Genomic DNA, 25,190 nt, shown 5'->3' with positions numbered 1-25,190 from the left:
CTACCCCCTCTCTCTGGACTCCCTTCCCACCCCTTCCTCTCCCTCCTTCCACTTCCACCCTTGCACTACCTCCTCCCAACTCCACCCTTCCTCTCCATCCTCCCATAAAGGGATCCATCGGCATTGCTTGGGATCTAACGTACAGCTGTTTGACTTCCACAATAAGCACATATTTAACGACAAACATTTTATTTATCAAGCTGCAAAATATTGAACAGAAATATTAACAAAACTGAACATATTATTGCAATGCTTTTGGGGAGACAATATCGAATGTTTTTCCAACAAGGGCCAGAACATATATCCGGATCCAAATCACTTGTTTTAGAATTTCCACAGGGTGTATATATATATATATATATATATATATATATATATATATATATATATATATATATATATATATATATATATATATATATATATATATATATATATATATATGGAGAAGTTAGCTAAGGTGGTAATCTTTTTTTTCTACCAACTCTTCTTTCCCCCTTGAGAGTTATTTCAAAAGATGAACAGTAAAATTACCTTTAAATCGATGTGTAGTTTGTGCTTGTACTCTTTTCGGTTTATGAATAATTAGCGATTAGCGCGTGAGAGGTCACATGACTCCTTCGCTGATCTTACCGATGTTGTAACATCCGAATTAACAACAATTATTTTTCACATCTGATGCCATATTTGATGATCGGAGCTCAACATCTCACCAATTATATAGGTATCTCGGTTGAAATCCAAACATATTTGGGCTTTTTATAAAACACTAGATGACCCGTGAACCCGTTGGGTTCCCATTGTGACAGCGGTTGATGAAAAAAATCATTTGAAGAAAAACAAAAAAGATAGCTCCAGCAAACTATACCACTGAGGTTGTTTGCATTGATCAAATACTCCCGAAGAGTACTTCACTGAATCGGGAATTGATTTTTTAATGTTTTTTTTTCCGTTGCCCGATTTGAACGAAACTTGATACTGCACACCGCAGGCGAATGGTGAGTAAGGTGGCCCTAAAATGTTTGTGCTATCGTGTACCATTTTGGCTGTATTTCGGGAACATACATACATACATACATACATACAAGATGAGAGTTTTAGTAAGATATAGATTGTATAAATGGATCTACCCTTGGAGATGGCGACAGGTGTTGGCTCGTGTGTTTATAAGTTTCGAATTGTGAGAAAATGACTGTTTAAAATTCCTAGCAAGGTGCATTGTGGTAAAAAAACAATTACGATCCTATGAAGTTTTGACGTGATTAATCTTGCATATTTGAGCAGGTTAAAACAAAATGGTGGCTTAAGACCCCTGCAACGTGAAAGTGGGCTGACCATGATGGCATGTTGCCATCTTGGTAAGGCTTTTTCTGTTTTTTTCATAATGAGCACCCTGTTCATTATCTTCAAAGATGGTGGTTATATTTATCAAAATACCCAATTTTCACTCATGCACTCCCTTGGAGTTGCTTCAGCATGCATGCAAAATTTCAGGCTGATAGGTTTCATGGTTTTGGAGTTATGGAGGAGACACACACACACACACACACACATTGACATTTATTATTATAGATGGGGCAGCACTCAAGTGAGAACATTTGATTGAAAGGAAGGGGGGGTGGTGGAGAAGAATATAGAAATTATACAAGTGTAGAGAAATGTGGGAGGATAAGAATAAGTGGAGAAGGCAGACACAGGGAACATAGCAATAAATGGAGGGGGAGAGAGGTAAGATGTGTAGCTCATACAGTTCAGGGTGATGAGTTTTAAATTCTGTCATGTTTGCACACATAATAAACAGATGCCCTTCTTTTTACAACAAGCTCCTATGAATTTTACAAACTTTCAGGTTTAAATACACCAGTTTATTTCCTTATTCAAAGTCGATGACGTGACCAACCAGCAGAAATATAATAATTATCTAAATTCTGGTTGTTTATTGATGAAAATAAATCACAAACTTTACCCTAAAAATGAGGCATCGGTTTGCTGTAAATGTAAACAAGATGTCTTGCAATGTTGATTATTTAAATAAGTGTGACACAGATGCATTTTGTTACACAGCTGCCTTTTATTACTCAGCGTTCCACTTTAGTGAATACTACTACTACGACTACGACTACTACTACTACTACTACTGTACTACTTTAACTGCCCCAATTATTCCCATCTTCTTGTTGGGTTGCCAGGCAAATGTTTTAGCCTAAGTCTTTCACAAACCAGCTAGCCAGACTGGGCATTCAAGGTCAGCATCTAGTCCGATAAACAAAGTCGACAGTTTACTGTCTGGTTCTGTCACTACCTTTCCAGTGAGACCATTCCATCCATTAACTACTCTCTGATTCTAGAGATTTAGTTACTTCTGGATGTCGAATAATGTGGCACTCTATAGAGGGGGTGGTGGCTTTTGCAAATGTCTGTCTATTCTTTGGGTATATATAAATGGAAAAGCAGAGATGGGGTTGGGGGAGAGAAAAGCCTCTATAATCCTCTAAAGCCATGTCCTCACTTGCTTTGCTGTGTAGACATGTGTGGTGGAGTGCTGTGTGTATGGCTTGTGCTTTACCTGTGTAATAAATGCAAGGTTGGCATTCACCCACCTGTCAGATGGAAAGCACTCAAATAAAGTGCCTTATGGTTTTGTGACAACCATAAGAAATGTGAAACATTTAAAATCCAAGTATGAATAGTAAAGGAGGAAGGTTGCTGCTGCGAAAAGAGGAAAAGGTGAAAGCTACAATAATTATTTTAGTTTCCCTCTTTGCTGACCCGGAAAGGATCAGATACATTGTTACCACTCTAAAAAAAATCCAAGATGAACAACTGAAAATTTAATTTCCATGAAATTATTCAGAAATCTCGCTGTCTTGGGAAATGAGTCTCATCTTCCAAGGTCTTGGTAAATTTCCCAAGTAGTGGTAACTGATCAGATACTGCTCTAACACTTGAAACATTTATGTTTAATTCAGACAAATCTCACATTCTCACCCTGTCTCTCCAGAAGGCTTGTCAAATGAATCCAGCTATCTATTTCCACAGCCAACCACTGGAATAGGTTCGCTGTTTCAAAAATGTAGGCCACACCATAAGCTGCAAAATCTTCTGGGCACTACATTTTGCAAAGCTGGCTTCCAAAGCTAGCTGCAGACTGGACATCATCTGTCATTCCTTAAAATCCAACTTCCCATGGCCTACAAGCTGGACATTGTCCAGAGTACTGCTCTCCCATAAGGGCGAGTGCCCCCACTTCCCACCTGTCTTTGCTGGATACGGTCGAATCCAGAACTCTCACATCATTCATATGTCCCACAAAGAAGCAGATTCACAGCGGCTGCTACACTTTCATTGTAGACAGATTGATGATCTCTGTTTGATGTATTTCCTTTTTCTCCTCAGTTCCTGCTCCCTCTATTCTTTCATCTGCAATCCATCCAGTTTGCATTAATTATTTTTCATTAATAGCAACCCGCTCATTTTTATACTCCCAAAGACTCGCTGCTTACCTCCGCTCTTTTGTTCCTCTCTTGTTGAACATCCTTCCTTACTTTGCTCAATCCTACTCTTTGCTCCAGACCCTCAGGTTGGCAGTACACCATCACGTCAGGCTCCATTCTTGTGATCTTTTTCACTCTCATTAATTATTTAAGGTTGTCATGTGGTTTTTTTTCACTTTTCTCTCTCTCTCTCTCTCTCTCTCTCTCTCTCTCTCTCTCTCTCTCTCTCTCTCTCTTTCTCTCTCTCTCTCTCTCTCTCTCTCTCTCTCTCTCTCTCTCTCTCCCCTTCTCCTTCTCCTTCTCCTTCATGTTAACCCCCTTGTTGTATGTATATCTTGTACCATTGCTGTCAAAACAGGAAAATAAAAATATTGCTAAAGGAACTGGAATGGCACTCAATCAAGCACATATACCTCCACCAGGCTGAACAATTTCCATTTTACATCCCACTGATAGTCCGGATCCATATTCATATCTTCATGGAAATCTAATCAATTCATCCTTGTCACACACCCAACCGGTCTATCAAGTTTTGGCCAAATCAGTTCATAACTTTTTGAGATATCCTGCTCACAAACAAATAAACAAACAAACAAACAGATATACAGACAGAAAAACAAATAGGGGTGAAAACATAACCTCCGTCCACCTTCGGTGACAGATGTAATTATACTGAACACTCATGGTGCATCAACTTGAGAGAAAGAGAGAGTTCTACAGGCAGGGCATTACCATGGACCACCACCCAAGAGGGGTTTGTTTTGTGCAGTCGTCACGTGGAATTCCCCCAAGTTTATATTAGCAACTATCCTGGATTGTGTTGTTGCATTATGGAGTGTATGTTATATTATCTTTAAGCTTGAATTTACAAAAACGTATTAATTTTAATAAAAGTGATTGCTGCGTCACTTTGTTATCAATATTTTCTTTGCTCTGCTCATGCAGGTGTATTTATCCGTTTTTATTTTGTCTTTTGTTCCCTATTCCAGTTGATTCCCATTGAGATGAAGAGAGGGATCACCAACTAGCTCGCTAGCTGACAGTAAATGACGTAAACCTGTTTTTGGTTTGACGTAATGACGTAAACCTGTTAAACGCAATTCTTTCGGGATTGAAATCAGTGAGCCGCCCTCTGGATTCTCCAATAAGGCACGATAGTGCTTGTTGGAGCATTCTTGTGACAAAACATTAAGGTCAGAAATTAAAAGACATTCCCTGTTTGAGTTTTCGATTCAAAGAACTGGAGAGTACCCATAACTTGCAGACAAAGCAGTGCGTTTTCTGATGCCATTTGCTGCTACGTACCTGTGCAAGACCGAATCAGGATGAATGCTGAACATGAACTAAGACTAAAGTTGATAAACATCAGACCCAACTTCCCAGAACTTTGCTCAAAAACAAACAAACAGGCACATCCATCGTATTAGAAAAGTCAGACTACTGATATTAAAATACGAGTTGTGTGCTTTGATTTGTAGAAAAAAAAGAAAAAAAAAGAGAGAAGAGTTTATTAAGTGGTCTGCCAAGACCCTCACCAATTTTCAAGTGATCTGCGGGGGGTGGTGGGGAGGGGGAGGTATGAGAACCACTGGATTAGAGGATGGTCTGATAAATGGAACATGCCCTTCAATCATGGAAAATCTCAGTTTTACCATGTTGCATCGGCGGGGTTGTCAAATTGACCCAACTCTCCATTTCCATGGTCAGCCACTGGTGAGGTACAATCTCTTGACCTTCTTAGCTTAACTATTGACTACAAGCTATTCTTGGCAGACCATTTTGCAAAACCGGCCTTCAAAGCTAGTGCAGACTGGGTATGCTCCATCGTTCCAAGTCATTCCTTGAAAATTCAACAGGGCCAAGTTTCAAATCGGACACCATTTGGACATGCTGTTCCGAGTGAATCTTTTTCTTGGCACTCCTTAACTTCTCAAAGGGTACAAAATATATATGGGGAGCTCGATGGAAGAAAAAAAATGACTCCACTCTTGACCAGAGATCTTGTACTCGACTTTACTTTCCTGGATACAGTATATGGATGCTTGGTTCTTTGGATTTTATTGCTATTACTCATGAGAGGCTGTGCTGCTAGGTCTATCCCTTTTCTACCATGGACACATCAGTATCCTTTTAGTCATTGAATGCCTTTATCTCCTTGTCTTGCACCCTCTGCCATCATAGCCAACTGGTTCGAGAAGGTTGCATGCACATTCATCCACTATTACAAAAATATGGAATCAGAAGGGAGGTAGAGATGGAAGAAAAGCAAAACTATAGGTTTTGATAAAAGGGTGGTGTACATTAAAGAATGGTCTGGAATATGGAAACGCTGCTCCATTCTGTTTCATAACGTGCAGATAGGCCAGAAGCAATTGTTACCTCCGCCATCGAAGGTGGACAGAGGTTATATTTTCAACCCTGTTTGTCTGTTTGTTTCTCTGGCTATGAGCAGGATATCTCGAAAAGTTACAGTCAAATTCAGATGAGACACAGTAGGCAGGTTGCGTGTGTCACAAGGACGAACTAATTCGATTTTGGTGAAGATCCGGATCCGGATCCGACTACTAGAATTGTTTTAGTGATTCATCACCATTGAGAGATTGGGCCAAAATGATATGTAGCATGATATCTCAAAAAGTTGTGGACGGATTCAGATGATACTTGGTGGACACGTTGGGTGTATGACTGAGGAATTGATTAAATTTTGTTGATATAATTGAATAATGAAATTTTTTTTTTAAGTGATTCTTCACCATTGAGAGATGCGGCCAAAATGATATTGTTGCGGGCCAGGGGTCGGTGGCGAGAACGACCACTATGTGGGGGAGGTTACGTCGCCTCCCACCAGACTCCCCGGAATTGTAGGCTGTCGCTCTCGAATTATAATTCACCGACCGTGGACCAACCGTGGTCACTGCACCGACCGTGACGCCAATATCTCAACCGCATAGCGTAGGGTCTTTTTGTCTGGAACCAATTTACCTAATTAAGTACACGATTTGGACTACCGGGGAACCATGCCCTCTGCACGTCTTGCTCGAACCGGGTCACTCTATCGACTGCGGTAGAGTTCCAACTACCAACTCTGGTTCGGGTGCAGTCGAGCGGAACTGCCAAAGCCGTGCCGGCTAGGATGAGCAGATCATCGGGTATAAAAACCCGGCTAAACTCAGATCCGAATCATGCTGGACCAATGCAAGAAAGGATGGAAACGAACTGGGAACATTTCTACAATTGTTTTATTCACAAATTAAAAAAGACACGGAAAGACTTATCGCGGATATGCAAGCAAGAATTTCAATGATGGAAAAGACTTAACAGTTCTACTTATAAGACACACACTCAGGCGCACACTCAGCCGATTTATTGAAAGATCCCCGCAGCCAGAGAGGGAGAGACAAGCTGGGGGTCGCAGTTCACATGGGAACCTGCACGTTGAAGGGAGGGAGTGCTCCATGGTGCGGAACCTGCTATTGGTCGTGCGGCTCGGCCCACAGTCACACGTGCCCGTGGAGGAAACCGAGCAGGGCAGTCGGAGTCCCAGGGCGGAGATCAGGGTCGCGAACGGGACCCAGGAAAACTCCACGAATGCCAGCAAAATGTAGAGTGCACACCAACCAACTTGCTCCTCCAAAAGAACTCTCATTCCTCCTCCAAGAGACTTACTCAGAACCAACGACCGAACCCCCTCAGAACTCTCGAGACTCCTCTCCACAGAACTCTCCACTGAGGATGGCGTCGTAACTTTTATGGACCTCCCCGAACGGGGCAGAGGCTCGGTGGAACAGACGTCCCTGTCTGCCCTGATTGGACGGGGCTCCCATGGGTCCGCCCTTTCCCCGCATGGCCAAAAACCTGCCCCCACTCCATGCGTGCCCATACTCGTCAAAAAGAAGTTACAAAGTTTGTGGAAGCCGAGAAGGAACTGCCAGAGATTCTTCCTCGGACAGCGAGTCGCCGGTTAGGCGAGTGAAGCGCTTGTTCAGTGGTGTTGTCGGTTTGTTTGTTGGATGGTCTTAGATGGTTTGTTGGATGGTCTTAGATGGTTTGTTGGATGGTTCATTGGATGTAATAACCTACCTAAAAGAACATCGCAACGCACACCTTTGATTCTCCCACTAGACAAAAGGAAGGGACCTGTCTCACATGTACTTAACGGAATAACTGACCTTTGGGACATCTGTATTTTTGAATGCATATGGTTTCCAGATCCGTAACAATATAGAGCATGATCTTTCAAAACGTTGTGGACGGTTATGACAAAACTTGGTGGATAAGTTGGTTAGATAACAATAACAAGCCGATTAGATTTTGGTTTTGGTCCGGATCCAGATCTGGCCCATCAGTGGGATACAAAACGTAAACTGTTCAACCTGGTGAAGATACACACATGCTCTACCAAGTTCCATTGTAGTTTCAGTTGTACTCCTCTTGTGACTCAACAACTTCACTCCCAGTTGAATGCATCACCTCTCGTTCCAACAGTTTTTACAACCCAGGGTGAACATTATGTATGAACATAGTTGGCATTTATGTACTGCTCTCTGTTACAATATATTATACTGATATACATATATTACTGTACTGTACACTGTCCAATCAATCCAGGCAACACCACAATAAGTTGGGCATAATTGTGGGCCATGATAGAAATACTGTAGTAGTAGATGCTGTCCTCCAAAACATTTTGGGCACATAACTATTTTATTCGAGCTTCTTCTTTGTGGGCAGTCGATGGCTGCTGGTTGCATCTTCAGTTGAGGCCACAGCTATGCCACTTATGCAATACCCCTGTTACCAGTACAATGGTACTCCATTTTTCTGACCTCAGAAGGATGACAGGCTGAGTCAACCCTACCTGGTTTTAATTCAATGGAAAGGGTCTTGAACTGATGACCCTAAGATCCCAAGCCAGCCACCCTAACCACTAAGCCAACACCAGACTTCATGTTATCCTATGAAGCCTCACAACTACAACATGGATCCTTATTCTAATGTGTGCTGCTGGTTTTCGACAGGTTCGAAGAGGTAATCTCCACCATTCCTTGATTTTAGGTCTTTCAGATGTTGTGATCTTCTTCGTCTTCATCTATTATTTTCCTTCATTTTCCTCTTCCCCCCCTCTTCTTATTGATCCTTCTCTTCCTCATCTTTCTTCCTCAACCTCATCCTTCCTCATTTTTCTTCTTCATAATTAGAACGGCTATGAAAAAGAGCAAGGTGAAGGAAGACGTACCTTGCTACCTTCTTCCTCCCCATTTTCTCCCTCATTCTTCTCTCGTCATCTTCCTTCTCCTCTTTACTCTTCTCAAGAAAAACAGCTTTGACAGAAGAGCTAGGAAGAAGGAGACACACTCCTCGCAATCTTTTTCCATCTCCTTCTCCTTTCTTCCTCCACCTCCTCCTCTTCTAAATCCTCATTGTTTCCCCACATCATCAAAGTGGGGGCAAGGCAAGTCGATATGTTAATCACATGACCTCACTGAACAAAATTTGGCCGATTTTCCTTTCTTCGGAATGCAGTCGTCTATGTCTTTTTACTTTTCAAACTTGAAATTATGGGTGTAAGTAGTGTATTGCGATTTGTCTGTACTCGATGTGTGGTTGTGAGGCAACGGAGGTGGCTTGTGTAGCATAATGAAGCATTTTTCTGTGAAAGCAATAGCATTCTATTGTAATGTAATAAACGACTTCACTGAAATGCTTTTTTGTGAACCCCAAGAAGCTGAAGGAGGAGTCATTTTGGCCGAGAGACTTTTTGGAGGTGCCTTAGTCGCGGTGGTGACACAACATTCTCCACAACAACTGCGAGTCGTCAACGTTAACCGGGCCGGAGCAAAGGGTGCAAACAATGGTGCTGAGATCCTCAGCCACTATTATTCCAATGATATCTTCTCGGTCACCCTAAACAGGCAGGTAAGAGGATGTCTTCAAGGTCTTGTAATACTGTACCTTTATGAACACCTTTGTACCAGGTTGAAAGCAGTTTTCGCTCCAGTTAATGAATTTGCATGAGCACAAGTTATAGCTACACTCCAAAGAGGTTTACACTGTCATTCACGAAACGATGACGGTGAGGGGTTTATTGGGGAAGGGGAGGAGGGGGGAAAAGGAGGGATGATTTGAATGCGACAAAGTTGTTTATTTTAGAATGGATGAACTGTCAATGATTCAAAACTGCTTTTATTTGTGGCTTGACGCTTCTTGTGACATTGTGAGGTACTCAAGTTTGACAAATCACAAATTTAAGTTTATTATCAAGTTCACTTGAAGTTGATTAAAGTGAATAGATTCATTCCGGGAATAATAACTTACGAACGATGGGGGACATTTTAAGGTGCTGGCATTTTCGTACGTTGTCACGACCAGTGTGATGGTAACATCTGGCAGCCCAGCATTGATAACGGTTTCCGCATGTTGAGAGTACTTTTGGTTATTTTGATTGTGAGTAAATGGCAGGAGTAATTCCGCATGGATTTATACGTACATCGTGTCCTTCAACAAGATAGGCATGTTCTCTTTTATCAAATACCGCATAAGACATCTTGCTGGCTTCTTGATTTTCGAAATGCTATCAGCACTGCTATCATGTGCTGGAACAAAAGACTCATAAACATCACAATGAAGCCACCTTCCGTCTGCGCGGGATGCACATGTGACTGCCTCAGGCTGTTTTGCTTCTTCTTTCCGATGTAGGATGTTTTGCTCCTTAGCATCATATTATTTAATTAATGCAGGAGTGCTGAAATTGGGATGTGAAACAGGCATGCTATACCAAGTTACCTTTTCTTGAATAGGATTTTATTGTGATTTAAATTGCGTCGAAGTTTGAACCGTTTGTACGATCTGACATCAAGTTCTTTGTGACCCACCCTTTCCCAAAGCGGCTTGTCGTATGCCTCGAAAGAAGCCTTCACATCCATAACATTAAGGACCTGGTGGAATTGCACACAATTTCTTCTCCACCAAACCTCAAAGGTAACAGCCTTTGCTGCTTCGCTACTCATTCATTTCATCATCAGTTTTGGATGCTTGAAGGCTCGTTTTGTTGATCAAATCGGAAAATGAAATGAGTAGAAATGTATAGCGACTGATGGAGGCAAGTCTTATTCCTATGTTCTTATGCCATGTTTTGTTGACAAAAATATAATTATTTTTGGTATTTTGTCATTCTTATAGCTTTGGTGTGAGAACGTTCGAAACCCTGAGGATATGAATTTTGTGTCTTACTTTTTATTTGCTGTTGTACATTCCTAGGTATTCAAAACGAAAATGCATGCTTGCTTTCATTCAAATGATTTTGTTTTGGGAGCCATTCTTTTCTGAAACAAATAGTTCATAATTAAGTGTTCATGCAACCTTCTCAATTTGCAATGTTGCCGTGCACTTACCTTGTTTCGTACGTCTAGAGCAAGCTTACAAGGTGGATCAATGACGTTTGAGGATTTGTCCAAAACATTTCACCTGCTTAAGGAACTACTTTATTTGTGTCCATTGTTAAGGAAGCTTGTGTGGAAATACACTTTACTCAACATTCCTGGAATTCCTGCAAATGGTATTGGAAGACCTCGTTTGATATCCTGTGCAACGTTTTTTTGTTGTAGAGCATCGAATGTCCTCAGTGCTGTTGTACCATTGGTCTTCCATTTTATTTTACTAGTGCGTGCCCGTAGGTGCAAACAAAACAAAACAAAAAAACTTTCAAACCGCATGCCAGAAACAACTACACAGGCCGTTCCTTCGCTCTCACGTGGCCGTACATGCAAAAAAAAAAACCTTCAAACCGCGTGCCAGAAACAACAACCACACAGGCCGTTCCTTCGCTCTCGTAAACGACGACTGGATTGGGGCATTGTGTTTATCAATAAATGCCCATAAGAAATCGAGAAATTATTAGAATACAGTAAGTCATCACTATGCGGAAGTAGTGCGTGCCCATATGGAATGTTCACATGCAATCCACAAATTATTGCTTGCATTGATTTTGCCTTTTATTGCAAGGAAAAACACAAAGAGAAGAGGAAAGAGGAGAAAAAAAAACGTGCAAAAAATAATTTACTTCCTGCTTCGGAGCATACCAGCTCACTCTGATGTTACCCAAATTTATGCACCGTCTAATATGAAAACGATCATAACTTGGGGGCATTGTGTTTATCTATAAATGCGCATAACTAATCGAGAAATTATTTTAATATACACGAAAAAAAAAACGTGCAAAAAAATAATTTACTTCCTGCTTCGGAGCAAACCATCACTCTGATGTTACCGAAATTTATGCACCGTCTAATATGAAAACGATCATAACTTGGGGCATTGTGTTTATCGATAAATGCGCGTAAGAAATCGAGAAATTATTAGAATACACGAAGTCATCACTCTCTGGAAGTCCGTACGTTGTAACCCGTAATGGGGAATGCGGCTGAGCTTCCCTTCCCCATCGGCCACGCCCACGCAACAACGTGTCTTGTCATTGGTTTGGTAAATAAATGGCCATAACTTGGGAAGCACTTCTCCGATTAATATCAAACCTTGAAAAGGCACATCGTCAGGTCCCCAGCAATATATCTGGCAAGTTTCAATTCGATCGGACCAGCGGTTGTCGAGAAACAGCGGTCACAGACACACACACACACACACACACACACACACACACACACACACACACACACACACACACACACACATTGCTGGAATTATAGATAGATGCTATCCTATTTTATTTTTGTTGAGCTGAGATAATCTGGCAGGAGGTGGGGGAATCACACAACCACACTACCACAGTCCTGGCGAATCACAAAAATTCTTCTGACATCGAACCTAAGGCCTTAGTTATTTTATAACTTGGTTTACAGATCCGCCGACGGTATATTTGCCGAAATGAAATATAAATATAAAACACATTTTTAGCCTTTTATATTTATAAATTTCCGCCGAAGGTACAAAAGTTTCAAAACCCGAAATGTAAACGTCGGCATTTATTTTCAAAATATAATTTCGCACCAAAATGCCGAGTCCCCTTTAACCAAACTGCGCAGTAGTCTTCGGTCATGGCGTCTGAGCAGTAGCCTGCGTGGTTCAGATTGACTGTGGTTTCTGGGGCGAAAGTGATTGTTAAGAAGTATGTCATTGGTATGAATTTGAGTGACTGTATTGGTGATTTAATCACGCAACATCTTGACGACGAATATTCTGGCCGAACAATTGCATCAATTCAGTGCAGCAGCAGAGATGATTCGCAGGCTACTCTCGATCGTGCCAATTTTGTTTCAATCGAAAGTTCTACACCGCTGTTCGTATTGAAAGATTTTGGTTCCAAGTACGTCAAAGTTTCCCTGCGAGATGCTGATATTCAGCCTTCAACGGACCAGAAATCAGCCTTTGATATGCTCATGGGGATGGGGAGACGGTACGATCAGATGCCGACTGAAAAGTAAGAGCTGGTTATGGCTCTGATTGACCGTTTTGAGCATGTTGACTCTTAGTAGACACCTTTTATTAATCGTATCCAGCACTATGCACTGGTGTGCACGCACACATCTACGACTTGGACAGTAATTTTCTCAGCATTGTTTCCATTTGTTTGATGATCCAACAGGTTTCTATAAGAAAAACATGCCAGACTATATTGTAAAAACAAGTTTTAATCCTTCTTTATTGTTTTTCACATCAGATGATACAGTGAACATGGGCATCCTGCATTTGAATAGTCTTCCATCTTCAATGTTTTCTTAGATCCTCCTGGTCCGGGATTTTTATTTATTCCCCCCCCCACCTACCCTTGTCTTTTCCATGGAACATCCGAAAAAAAAAATCATAAAAACATATAATTTCTAAAAATTGAAATTATATTTATATTTATATTTCGACATACCGCCCCTACATTTTAGCTGAAGAACTGCGTAAACCAAGTTATAAAATAACTAAGGCCTAATGCTGATCTGACTATAAGTATCACAGAAACAGGGATTTACAAAAGGAGATGATCTTATTGACCACAGTTTTGAATGATGGCATCTAACCTTTGACCTCAGTTGCTGTAGAACATCTTTCAGTCCATGCTTATTAAAATGTTTGTCCCCATGAGAGATAGTTCTCATGTACAATGTTGTAGCAATAGAAAAGAACTTGGGGAGGTTGGGGCAGGGGTGGGGTGGGGGGGTGGGGGGAGAAAACCAACCTCATGCACGTGTTCTTTCACATCCTATATATTTAGTGACGGCATGAGCATCTGAAATCTGCGGTTGGGGATGGGGCAATGGGCGAATTGTTATCTCAGTGGGTAACGTCATATAGTTGGTTTGTTCAATGACCTACAAATAATTGATTGTGGCGCTCGATGTATCAGATAGACGTAAATAAGTGACATTACTATATATATATATATATATATATATATATATATATATATATATATATATATATATATATATATATATATATATATATACAGTATGATAGTGCACACAAACAATACAATAAGTACAAACCCTAAATATGGTACAAAAATCAAATATATATATATATATATATATATATATATATATATATATATATATACACACACACATACATATTTCAGATGCAGTGCAAACTATAATTGACAAAAAAACACCAAATTGAACCAACAAAAAAAGAAAACAAAAGAATCAACCAACAAGATCACATCAGACAGTTTTTTACTTGTACTTGGAAATCACAGAACAAAGCAGTCGATGACCACCTCCAAATCAATACTGAGTGCCCTTTTTCTGTGGATGCTTTGGATGGAAAAGGCTTTCCGTCAACTGTCCAGCATGATGTTTCTCAGATGATTTTTGATGAGTGTCAATTTGCTGAAAGTTCTCTCACGTCCAGCTCTAGTGACCGGAAGGGTTATTCCAATGGTCATTGGTTTACATAATTTGGTGTACATAACAGATTCATGTTTATCTCGTGACATGAGAACTACAAAGTTTTCCAAATAGGTTGAAGTCTCTGCACTGTGGTGTTTGCTGACTCGCCCAGAGCCACAGGATCTTCGTTTATGTTTGAAAGAAATTTCAGGTGAACGATCAAAATAATCAGTATCCTTTGTAGACATCTGTAAGGAGACAATTCTTCGATGAGACTTTGGATCAGATCTGCTGCTCTGATATCGTTGAGTTGCAAACTTTGAAGCATGTCTGAAACATCTTTAATTGCTACACTGAGGAGCAAATGATTTTGGGAAAGTTTACTCAGAGGTTTTGAAAAATAGATACAGGATATGAGTAAGTGGATGAAAGCAAAGGGTTGTGAGGTCATGTTTTCTGTGAATCTCCCAAGATTAGGAAATGTTATAGAAATTATGAGCAGAGCGATAGATGTCAACCAATGACTGGAAGAAAGGTGTAAGAAGGAAAGTTTTTTTGCATTTAAGAAGCAGTGGGAATCATTTCGGGCACAAAGGGAGTGCTACCAGAATGATGGCCGTATATTAAATAGAAAGGGGCCAGCAAGGTTTGCAGTGGGAATTGAGGAAGGAATTCAGGCTTTTTTTTCGGTCAGTGGAGGGTGAGGAAGTGATTAAGGAAGGAACGGATGATGTAATTGTGATGAATAACGCCAGGCAAGAATATATAATTTTAGGAAGGGAAAAGTACAAATTATTCCTGAGCTATATCAATGCTAGGAGTTTAAATAATAAGGTGGAAGAGCTTGATGCCAAAGTCGATAGTGAGGAGTACGATATAGTTGCAGTGAGTGAGACATGGTTTAATGAGGAGAGTAACTGGAGGACAGGATTAGAAGGCTACAAGGTGTATCGGTGTGATTGGAAGGAGAGAATAGGAGTAACAATCTGGGTAAAGGACAGCATTACATCAAGATAAAGGGGTGACATTAAGGAGGGAATTCATGTTGAGGATTCTGTCTGGGTAGAGATTAGAGATTGTAAAAACAGTAAGATACTGGTAGGATGCTTTAATAGGGCTCCAGGGTGTAAAGGAAGAGAAGGAAGGAGGAGGACATGAAGATTTTCAAAAGGGCACGTGGGAAGGGAAGAGTGTTGATTATGGGGAATTTAAACTTGCCAGGGATAGATTTGGTCCAGGAATAGGGAAAAGGCAGAGCAGATGAGGATTTCCTCATTTTAGTCGAGGAGTGACTTTTCACCAAGTTTGTAGATAAGCCCACGAGGGGGAGTGCAGTGTTATCCCTCCTTTTTAGTAACGATCCCAATATGGTGGAGGAGCTGAAGGTCAGGGAGCATTTACTATCAAGTGACCATAACATTGTGTGTGCAAAGATTCTGTTTAGGGTTAGAGTTCAGCATAAGTAGGGAAAGGCTATTAGATTTCAGGAAGGCAAACCTTGAGGTTATGAGGAGAGAATTGGGTGATGTAGATTGGGAGACTCTAACAACAGGACAATCAGCATCAGAGAAATGGGAAACCTTTCAGGAGCAAATGTGTAGAGTGTAGAGTAAGTACATTCCAATGAGGTGTAAAACTAGAAGCAGAAAGAGACCAGTGTGGTTGAGTAGTGAGATGGGAATGCTCTTCAGGAGAAGCAGAGGCATTTATTGGGTTTAAAATAACATGACTGGAGTTAGATTTATGTCACTATCGGAGTAAACAGAGGCAAGTTAGTAAATAACTCTTAAAGCCAAAATAGAGTATGAGAAGGAAATGGCTAAGAATATTAAACATAACAGCAAGGCTTTCTTTAAATATATCAGGGGAAAAGAACAGGTTAGGACCAGTGTGGGCCCATTGAGGAATAGCACCGGGAGAATGGTTAGTGATGAAAGTGATATGGCAGGCTTATTAAACAGGTATTTTGCTTCAACTTTTACAAAAGAACAGTCAGGAGAATTGCCAATAGTTGAGAGTATCTATTAAGGAGGAGAAGAAGGGCTTTTACAGAAGATCCAGGTTGGAGTGGAGGAAGTAAAGGAACTGCTAGGTAATCTAAGAGAAGATAAGGCTCCGGCGAGAGATAATATGCACCTGAGAGCATTGATGGAGATAGCTGAGCAGGTAAGTGAGATGTTAACGGATATTTTCAAAAGCTCACTGGAGTCAGGACAGGTACCGGAGGATTAGAGAGTAGCAAATGTAACACCATTATTTAAGAAAGGATCCAGAGAAGAATTGGGAAACTATAGACCTGTTAGTTTGACTTCAATTGTGGGGAAGGTGTTGGAGACATTAATTAGGGACCGGATGATGAGGAACCATTTAAATAAATAAAAACTTTATACATGCTTTATACAGATGAACCATTGAAACATAAATAAATACAAACTAATTAAAGGTAGTCAGCATGGGTTTACCAAGGGTAGTTACTGTTTAACAAATCTTTTTGAGTTCTATGAAGCAGTGTCTGATTGGGTGGATGAGGGAAAGGCAGTGGACATAGTATATCTTGACTTTCAGAAGGCATTTGATAAGGATCACATCAGAGGTTGTTAGCCAAAGTGAGGTCTTGTGGCGTGGCTGGTCAGGTAGCTGATTGGATTGCAAACTGGATTAGTGATAGGAAGCAGTGAGTGGGAGGATGTCTTGCTGGGAGGATGTAAGTTGCGGGTTACTTCAGGGATCAGTAATCGGACCATTATTATTTATTATTTACATCAATGATTTGAATCGTGGGGTAAAGAATAAGCTTTCCTAATTTGCAGATGACACAAAGCTTGGAGGTAAGGTGGATAGCAGAGGGGGTGGTGATCAGATTCAGGAAAGTATTGATACCTGTATAGATTGGGCAAAAGATTGGCAGAGGGAATTTAACCTGAGCAAGTGTAAGGTGTTGGGGATGGGAAAGAACAATGAAAATAGAGATTACAGGATACAAGGGGTAATTTTGAAGCGTGGAGCGTGGAGCGGAGAAGGATCTGGGGGTGGTAATAGATATGGGAGGTAAGCAGGCAGCACAGTGCCAGTGCCAGCTATAGGTGAAGCAAATATGGTTTCAGGTTTATTCGGAGGGGGGTCAATTATAAATCACAAGAGGTGGCGTTAACATTGTACAGGAATTTAGTGAGGGCCACATCTAGAATATTGTGTGCAGTTTTGGTCACCACAGTTCAGGAAGGGCATAGTTACTATAGCGATGGTTCAGCACAAGGCAACTAGATTGATTCTGGGCCGAGCTAGACTTAGCTACTTTATGAGGAGTGGCTGAAGGAGGCAGGACGTTATATATTAAAACAGAGGCGGTTACGAGGAGATATGATAGAGATGTTTAAGATAATGAAAGGTATAGATAAAATAAGTGCAGATGAATTAGTCAGCAGAGAAGACAATGATAGGACCAGGGGCCATAGCCTGAGAGTAAAGAAGAGGGCAATTAAAATGGTAGTATGGTAGGGGTCTTTCACTCAGTGAGTTGTTAATGCATGGAATGTTCTCCCTGGAAAGGTAGTGGCAGCAGAAACAGTGGATAAGTTTAAATTGGAATTAGATAAGTACCTGGAAGTTATGGAGATAGAAGGTGATAGGGATGTTGGTTGGACTTTTCAGTAGATTGAGCATGGATGGGTGATTGTATGCATGTGTTGAGTATTGTCTGTGAGGGTCTCGTGTGTGCTTGATGTTGTGTTATGTGTTCCTTATTCAAGAACTGCCTTCACCCACATCACCCACCCACTCCACCCACCCCTCCCCCCAAAAAAATACAACAAAAAAGCTACTAAAAAACCCCCCAAAAATAAAATAACTAAATCGGGCTGGTGTTGATGTGGCACAGTCATGATGTGCCGAATGGCCTCGTCCTGCGTCTAATTTCTTTGTGTATCCTTGTGTGTATCTTTGGCTTCATGTCCGACATCACGCATGAGCAGCATGCAGTAAACAAATGTTTGGTCAATTTGAGCCAAAATACGGCATGCTGTCAGTGACCTGTTGCAGTTTTGGTCCATAAGGTCAACATGATGAAGATATGTTAAGAAGCAATCAAACCGTGCTTTTAGGGCACTTACAGCACACAATTGTCAAACCCATTGCATATCTGACAAAGTCTTAAACTCAAGAAGTCACTCATTTGCGTACATTTTTCAAAATCATTGGAATTAGGCCCTCAAGGTCATTGGAATTTTCACGATGAAGCTGAGTCTATGGTCCTATCACTTTGCCATCGCAGACAGGTCAGTGGTCTTTCTGTCTTCTTTCTCCTCCTTTCTGATCTTGCAACCTCTGCCCTCTCCGTGCTTTTCCCCCTCCCCCCATCCCCAGGTATCTGCAGGGCACACTCAGTCCACCATCAACCTCCTTCTTGTGAAAGTCCCAAAATCCAGAAATACTGCTCACCTCCATTCATTTGTTCCTCTTTATCCCACCTGTGATGGAACCAACTTCCACATTCCCTTCAATGTCATTCTTCCCTTCAGGTCTTCAAGACAGCTGTTCACCACCATTTCAGATCATCCCCATTCCAAAACCATCATCTGTTTTAGCCTTGTAAACCACATCCCACCACCCACATTTTGCTTGGGTATACGTACATCTTATCCACCCCCTGCATTCTCCCCTACCCCTCAACCGTTGTCCATCTCAGTTTATTTTCCCCCAGCTGTTGGCATTTCCCCCTTTTCTTTCTGCTATTTATTTTGTTATGTTGCGTCCTTATCCGTTCTGTGTTCTAGCTCTGTGTATTAAAAAAAAATCTCCTCCTGGAACTTCACCACTGCGATTTGAACCACTCAAAAAGTTATAACACATCTGGAGCATCAAAAAAAAACTCTGTGGCAGGTAAAACAGACTTGACTGTTTCAACTATAACCAAATTCAGAGTACTAGAAGCACCCTAACCCTACGGGAGCCGGCAAGGGGGTCATGTTATTATATTTATGCCTATTTTACTCCAAGGGGTCCCAGGATTACACACCAAAAAAATGGTTGCGATCGGTTCAGCCGTTTTTGCGGTACCTGGGAACAGCCAGACAGATGGACAGACGGTGAATTATAGTAAGATACCTCATACAATATGCAAAGTCAAAGTGTAAGATAAGGATGAGGAAAGGGCTGTCTGAACTGCAAAGATCGCGATTGGCACGTTCCTGGAAAAGGCGGACATTGGAGAGTGAAGCTGTATTATCACATTCTTTACAATGAGTTGATGTTTACAATTTGTGATGAACACATTCCAGAGTGAAGTGTTATTAGCAGATACCTAAGCCTGGTGTTGGCTTAGTGTTTAGGGTGGCGGCTTGGGATCCTAGGGTCCTGAGTTCAAACCCCGTTGGGCCGCTGAATTAATACACCAGGAGGTTGACTCAGCCTGTCATCCTTCCGAGGTCAGCAAAATGAGTACCAGTATACTGGTAAGGGGGGGCACTGCATCAGCGGCATAGCCGTGTCCCAACCAATGATGCAACCAGCAGCCACAGGCTGCACTCGATAGAGAGAGAGCAGATACCTGATCAGTAGGGCGTTTACGACCCGTGATTGTACTTCTTTACGACTCGTATATTAACAGGTTGTCTCCGCCAGCGGCTCCCTCTGCCGATGTCCACGTGCATCGTTCATGTAGTACACCTATGGTTTGTTCGCTCCACTGTATGTAGTCTTTTGCGATATTTACTATGCAAACACGTGCACAGTTAATACAGATGTTCAATGTAGTCAAAGTGCACGTGTTTTAATGCATGATATGGGAGGAAAAAAAAAAGCCACGTTTATGAAATGCTATTCACATTTTATCCACAACACTTGAAAATGAAACAAACTATTGTTCCTTGAAATTTTTCTGGTGGGGCAAGTGGGTGGCAAAAGCATCATCTGCAAGGGAAAATGCCCCCCCCCAATACCCCCACACCCTATCACCCTCCAGTCGTGCCGTCGCTGTGTCCACTGTCCCTAAAATGCGAAATGCGCTCATATATTCAAGGACAAGTCGTTGACCCCAAAAAACGTTTGGGATTCAGACGAATTTTGGTGGAGAGGTTGGGTGTGTGACAAGGACGAATTGATTCGATTTTGGTGAAGATCTGGATACGAGAATTTAAAAAGTGATTCTTGACCATTGAATGATAGGGCCAAAAACGATATGTCGCACGATATCTCAAAAAGTTGTGGACAGGTTGGTGACGAGGTGACGAGTGTGTGTCGAGGAAGAAGTCCTTCCATTTTGGTTCAGGTCCAGATCGAGATCCAGCGTATCAGTGGGATACAAAAAGGAAACTGTTCAGCCTGGCGGAGGTATGCGCTCTTCTGAATGCCATTCTAGTTTTTCATGAATCCTGTTGTGTGTCATCCATGTCCACACCGTGTAACTCATTCACTTTTTGACAGATCCCACTGAAGAACAAAACCTGTGACTGGTTAAACACTCCAGCAGGTTTCAACAGCTTGGTCAACAAGGCACTTTGCACAAAGAACCCATACATTATTGAAACAAATTTTCAACACGAACAAGGGTTAGTTACCCAGAGTCAGAGTTTGATTCTTTCATGTTAAATGTCCTACTTTGGTCACTCAAATGATAATGTGAATGCAAGGGCATAAGAGGATATATCAATGATACCCCATGTGTGTTATCTTGCATTTCATTCATTCAAAATTGTACATTGTGTACAGAACATAAAAGTTGATTTTCTACTTTCATCAATGGGGTGCAATTCATTGATGGAGTTGAGAATATTAATATTGTAAATCTCCCGTACTATACACAACTTGGATTTGAATGAAAGATTAAACAAAGCTTGTATAGCTACAAACATTTTTATGTAGTTGAGTTCACTTTTTCTGTTGTTTTGATGAATATCATGCATGAATGCCTTAATTTGGGGGGGGGGGCAGGAGGAGTAGTGTGTGTGGGGGGGGGGGGGAGGGGATTTACCAAAACTTTTCCAGAATGCGTTTGGTGAGCAAATCTTCATAGCCCTGTGTCTGAGATAGGCACCATGTAAATGGTGGTTGTGATGTAATCTGGTGTGTTGCAACAATACCAACAATCCCATGAGTGTGCTGTGCCTTCAGGTTAGTTCATTAGAAGTGCTTAAGAAAAGGCAATGTTTCTTTGGATGCAAGAGGTGTCTTTTTTTTTTTTTACTATTGGAGAGCGAAATTGTTTCATTGTCGTTTAACGTAAGATAAACTTTGTGTATTATAAATTACCATTTTGTCTTGTTTATCCTTAAATGCACGTGGACATCCCTTAGGCTTGCAGGCACTCTCGGTGGGAGATTTGTCGCTGTTGGCCTACCCCTCCAATGTTACTGTCGGTCACGTTGCCATCTTCGACGCCCTCTCTCTGGTAAATAGCCGTCATCACTCGGCATCACTTTTGTATTGGGAGCTTTTGGTTCTAGGAGGAAAGCTTTATCGTGGGCCCATGATAACTTGATGTGAGCATAGTGGAAAACAGTAAAACCTCCTTTGTCGAGAAAAATGTATTTACCAAGATCAAGTTTTGCTGCAGAAGTATCATTTAATGTGTCGAAAACATTTTGACAAACTTAATGTTTTACAAGCACCATTTACACAGACATCCATGAAATTATCAATCAAATCACCGGTGAGCACACGTACTGGTATTTGTAAAACGTTTTAAATGTACTTTTTGTAATCTGTATCTTGTATATAAATGGAGCCGAATTTCTCTGTCCATAACGCTTTTCTGGGAATAATTCGTGGAATAATTAATTCCCATAACGTGGGATAATTCCCAGGCTGAGTTAATATCAGCGGCAGTAGATACAGGAGACCAGTCCTGAAATGCAATGGCTCCTTTCAGTCCCTGCCAGTTTGCATGAGTGAACTGCCAGACGTGTAAAAAAAAAATGGTATATCCATGCTGAAATGGCTTGAGACTTGTAAGAGACATTTCTCGAAGAGAATGGGCAGCTCGTCCGAATTGTTGTTCCCTCTTAAGGTTAATGTTAAAATGTGGTAATTTCCTGTAAATTTGACCTTGTAACCCTTGGGAATCTTCACTGTCTTTTCGCATGTACGTACAGTCAATATCAGTTGAAACAGGAGAGCGATGAGTCTGTATACTTACACATGTAATGTTTAGTCAGGTGCTTTTAAACTTTGGACTTTAGTTACAGTAAGTTTTCATCTACATAAAATTAAACCCACAGTCAAACAACTCTTTTTTTATTGCCAGTAGTAGTGATGCTAAACCGAATTTATACCACATGAATATCTTGATGGTGAAGTGGAAGTGTGACGCACTCTGTAATTGTTTGATCAGAAACCACAGTTTGTCGCGGTGGTAATCGAGATTCCTTATAATTGTTCAAAGTGAAATTTTAATCCTTTTGCTGCTGGCTAGATGTTCCTTCGGAGTACGTCATACCTCCATCTGCTGCTAGTTCATCTGCAAATATTCTGAGAATATGAAGTATTAATCATGAAAATATTATTTATGGAAATGTTCAGAATTTTTATTGCTAGTCACGGAGCACAGCCATTGTCTTTTTGAAAACCCATTGTCTGATCTTCATGGGTGGGTGGCTATGGTAACTTTGTCCATCGTCCACCACCAACTCAACCACAATATATTTTGAGACTTGTAGAGGAACCTCACTTCCATGCTGTCTGATGTCGACAAATTCGATCAATGGACAGAGGAGACTTGATTGACCGTTGAGGTGATTATGGGAATCTGGCTTTATGTGTTGAAGGATGACATGGGACAGAATGCCACCTCAAGGCTGTTTCTGGGGTAATATTGTACCCAAATAACATATCTAAGATTTCAATCTCTCCTGTTTTAGATTGTCATTGTCTGTTAATGTTCAATTTGCTAGACTCAAAATTAAATATTTCAAAGTGCCTAATATACTGAATGCCCCGAAATCATTTTTTTTTCTTTGCCTGTGATTTCCTTACTGTCTATATTTTGTACTTCTCACTGGCATAAGAGATTTACAATGCTTCCAAGAAGAAATGATGTTTGAAAACCCATTGTCTAATCTTTACTTCCATCCCCACCCCCCTCCTCCCACCCGTCACAATTCTCCTTCCAGAAAGAAATGGTGACAGTTGAAGCCCACTCCAGTTCGGTTGTGGCCCTGGCTTTTGATCCAGCAGGAACTAAGCTAGCAACAGCTTCACAAAAGGTAACAATCACTTCTTCTAATGTATTGAAAAGCTTCAATCGCTGCATTCAAACGTGAATACCAAAACTAACCTTCTGAGTCATTGAACACTCTAAAGGCTTCACCTTCTTCTTCTTCTTATTATTCTTTCAGATACAGCACATGGCTGTGAATAGCATCATTGGCCAGGGGTGCTGCTGTGACACTGATGTAGTGCCCCCTTTAGGTTAGAACAGGAAGTTTGGAATTTGTTTTGTCATGGTGCCGACGACGATGGCTCACTTACTCTTTGCAAAGGACACCATTGGATCTTCAACATGCACCAACTACTGCTGGCAGATGGGACGCCCAATTTTAAAGTCCATCTGAGGGATGACGGCACACGCATTAATGCCTTGCCCTGCCTATGAAAAACCAGAATGATCGTTTCTAGCTGGGCTGAGATTTGAACCCACGGTAGACAGCTCAGAGGCGAGTGTGCATACCTCTTGGCTATCCTGCCAGCCCCTCTGTTTAACATTGACACTGTTTTTAGTTTTCATCGAATGAGTGGTTTGATTGAATTTCATTTTACGTGGTTGATTACTCATAAGGTTTCAATTGATCCCATCTGCGGCACCACAAGTTATCGTCACCCGAAACGGACATATATCATCTGTCTTTTGCAGCAGGTGTGCATGATCACAAATCATTAGAAATACAATAAATGCGATCCATTTTGCCACTAAAAACTGGTGGAGAGGAGAGGGGGAAATCAGCATTACTTATGGGGGATAAATGTTTCTGTAGCAAGAACTGGAGCACATACTGTGCCTCGGGCTGGAGGAGTGATAACAGATAACAGATACAGAAAGTAGTATTCAGGTAGAGTCATTTATTTTATTATTTTGGGTACACATATAGTATGGTAATGGCCATTGCATGAAAGATTAACAAAGAAACAAAACGGAAAAAAAAACACCGAAATGTGAGAAGAGGCAATCTGGATAATGACATTTCCACCTCATTCATCAGAAGATTAATTTGTAAAATGTATTTCATTTAATATTCGGCCCAATTACTTAGCATGTTACCTGTTTTGTTTTTTTAAACTTGCGTCTCCCTTTACCTTCTGCCAAGGTTTGTATCGCCTGTGGTGCCAGCAGCCTCAGAACTTGCTCTGGTGAAAGATATTATATGATATCTGTCGACAGGATAGCTGGCTTAATATCCCTTCATTTCCAGGAGCTTCGTCTGACTCTATGAGAGATCATAGGCTGAACCAAACAACTCGGAAGTGAACAGGCTGCCATATCTTATTCTTTATATTATCTGTTATGGGGAGAATGGGAAATTAAGTTTCCCTTTTTGTGTTACATAGTTTCTACAGCTTATGGAAGAGCAGTCACACACAAACTACACACTCACTTACAGTAAACAACACAGGACTTGACATTCGACAACCACCTTGGGGGAAGTTACTTCCTGTGGAATACTGGGTAACAGCTGCACCATCTATTGGCAGTGCTTTTCGCTCCACAATCAGTGTGGCACTTTTAGGGAGAAACCTTCCTCTGTAATAGATACCAATCCACAAGTTTTTTTTCTGAAGCTGAGCATTGAGCAAGGAAGCAGTACGTACCATTGTTAAAGTTTCTGGTAGGACTCGGTCAGGATCAAAATCGAACCACTGACCTCCCCAACTCAGA

General features: G+C 41.1%; 1 protein-coding gene across 1 annotated transcript in view; it reads left to right on the top strand.

Moving 5' to 3' along the window:
• Positions 1–25,190, top strand: part of LOC147023388 (WD repeat domain phosphoinositide-interacting protein 2-like) — a 66,280-nt gene that overhangs the window by 5,442 nt on the left and 35,648 nt on the right. Inside the window, exons 3-6 of the mRNA XM_085888758.1 lie at positions 9,217–9,410; positions 10,379–10,472; positions 21,616–21,710; positions 23,431–23,523. Coding sequence (XP_085744884.1) covers positions 9,217–9,410; positions 10,379–10,472; positions 21,616–21,710; positions 23,431–23,523 — 476 coding nt within the window. The remainder of the gene's footprint in view (positions 1–9,216; positions 9,411–10,378; positions 10,473–21,615; positions 21,711–23,430; positions 23,524–25,190) is intronic.

This window comes from Eptatretus burgeri, chromosome 7 (assembly GCF_056783735.1).
Source record: "Eptatretus burgeri isolate ZD-2024b chromosome 7, Ebu_testis_v1, whole genome shotgun sequence".
Lineage (NCBI taxonomy): Eukaryota > Metazoa > Chordata > Myxini > Myxiniformes > Myxinidae > Eptatretus > Eptatretus burgeri.
Note: the sequence above shows the minus strand (reverse complement) of the source record. Positions and strands in the feature narration are given on the sequence as shown.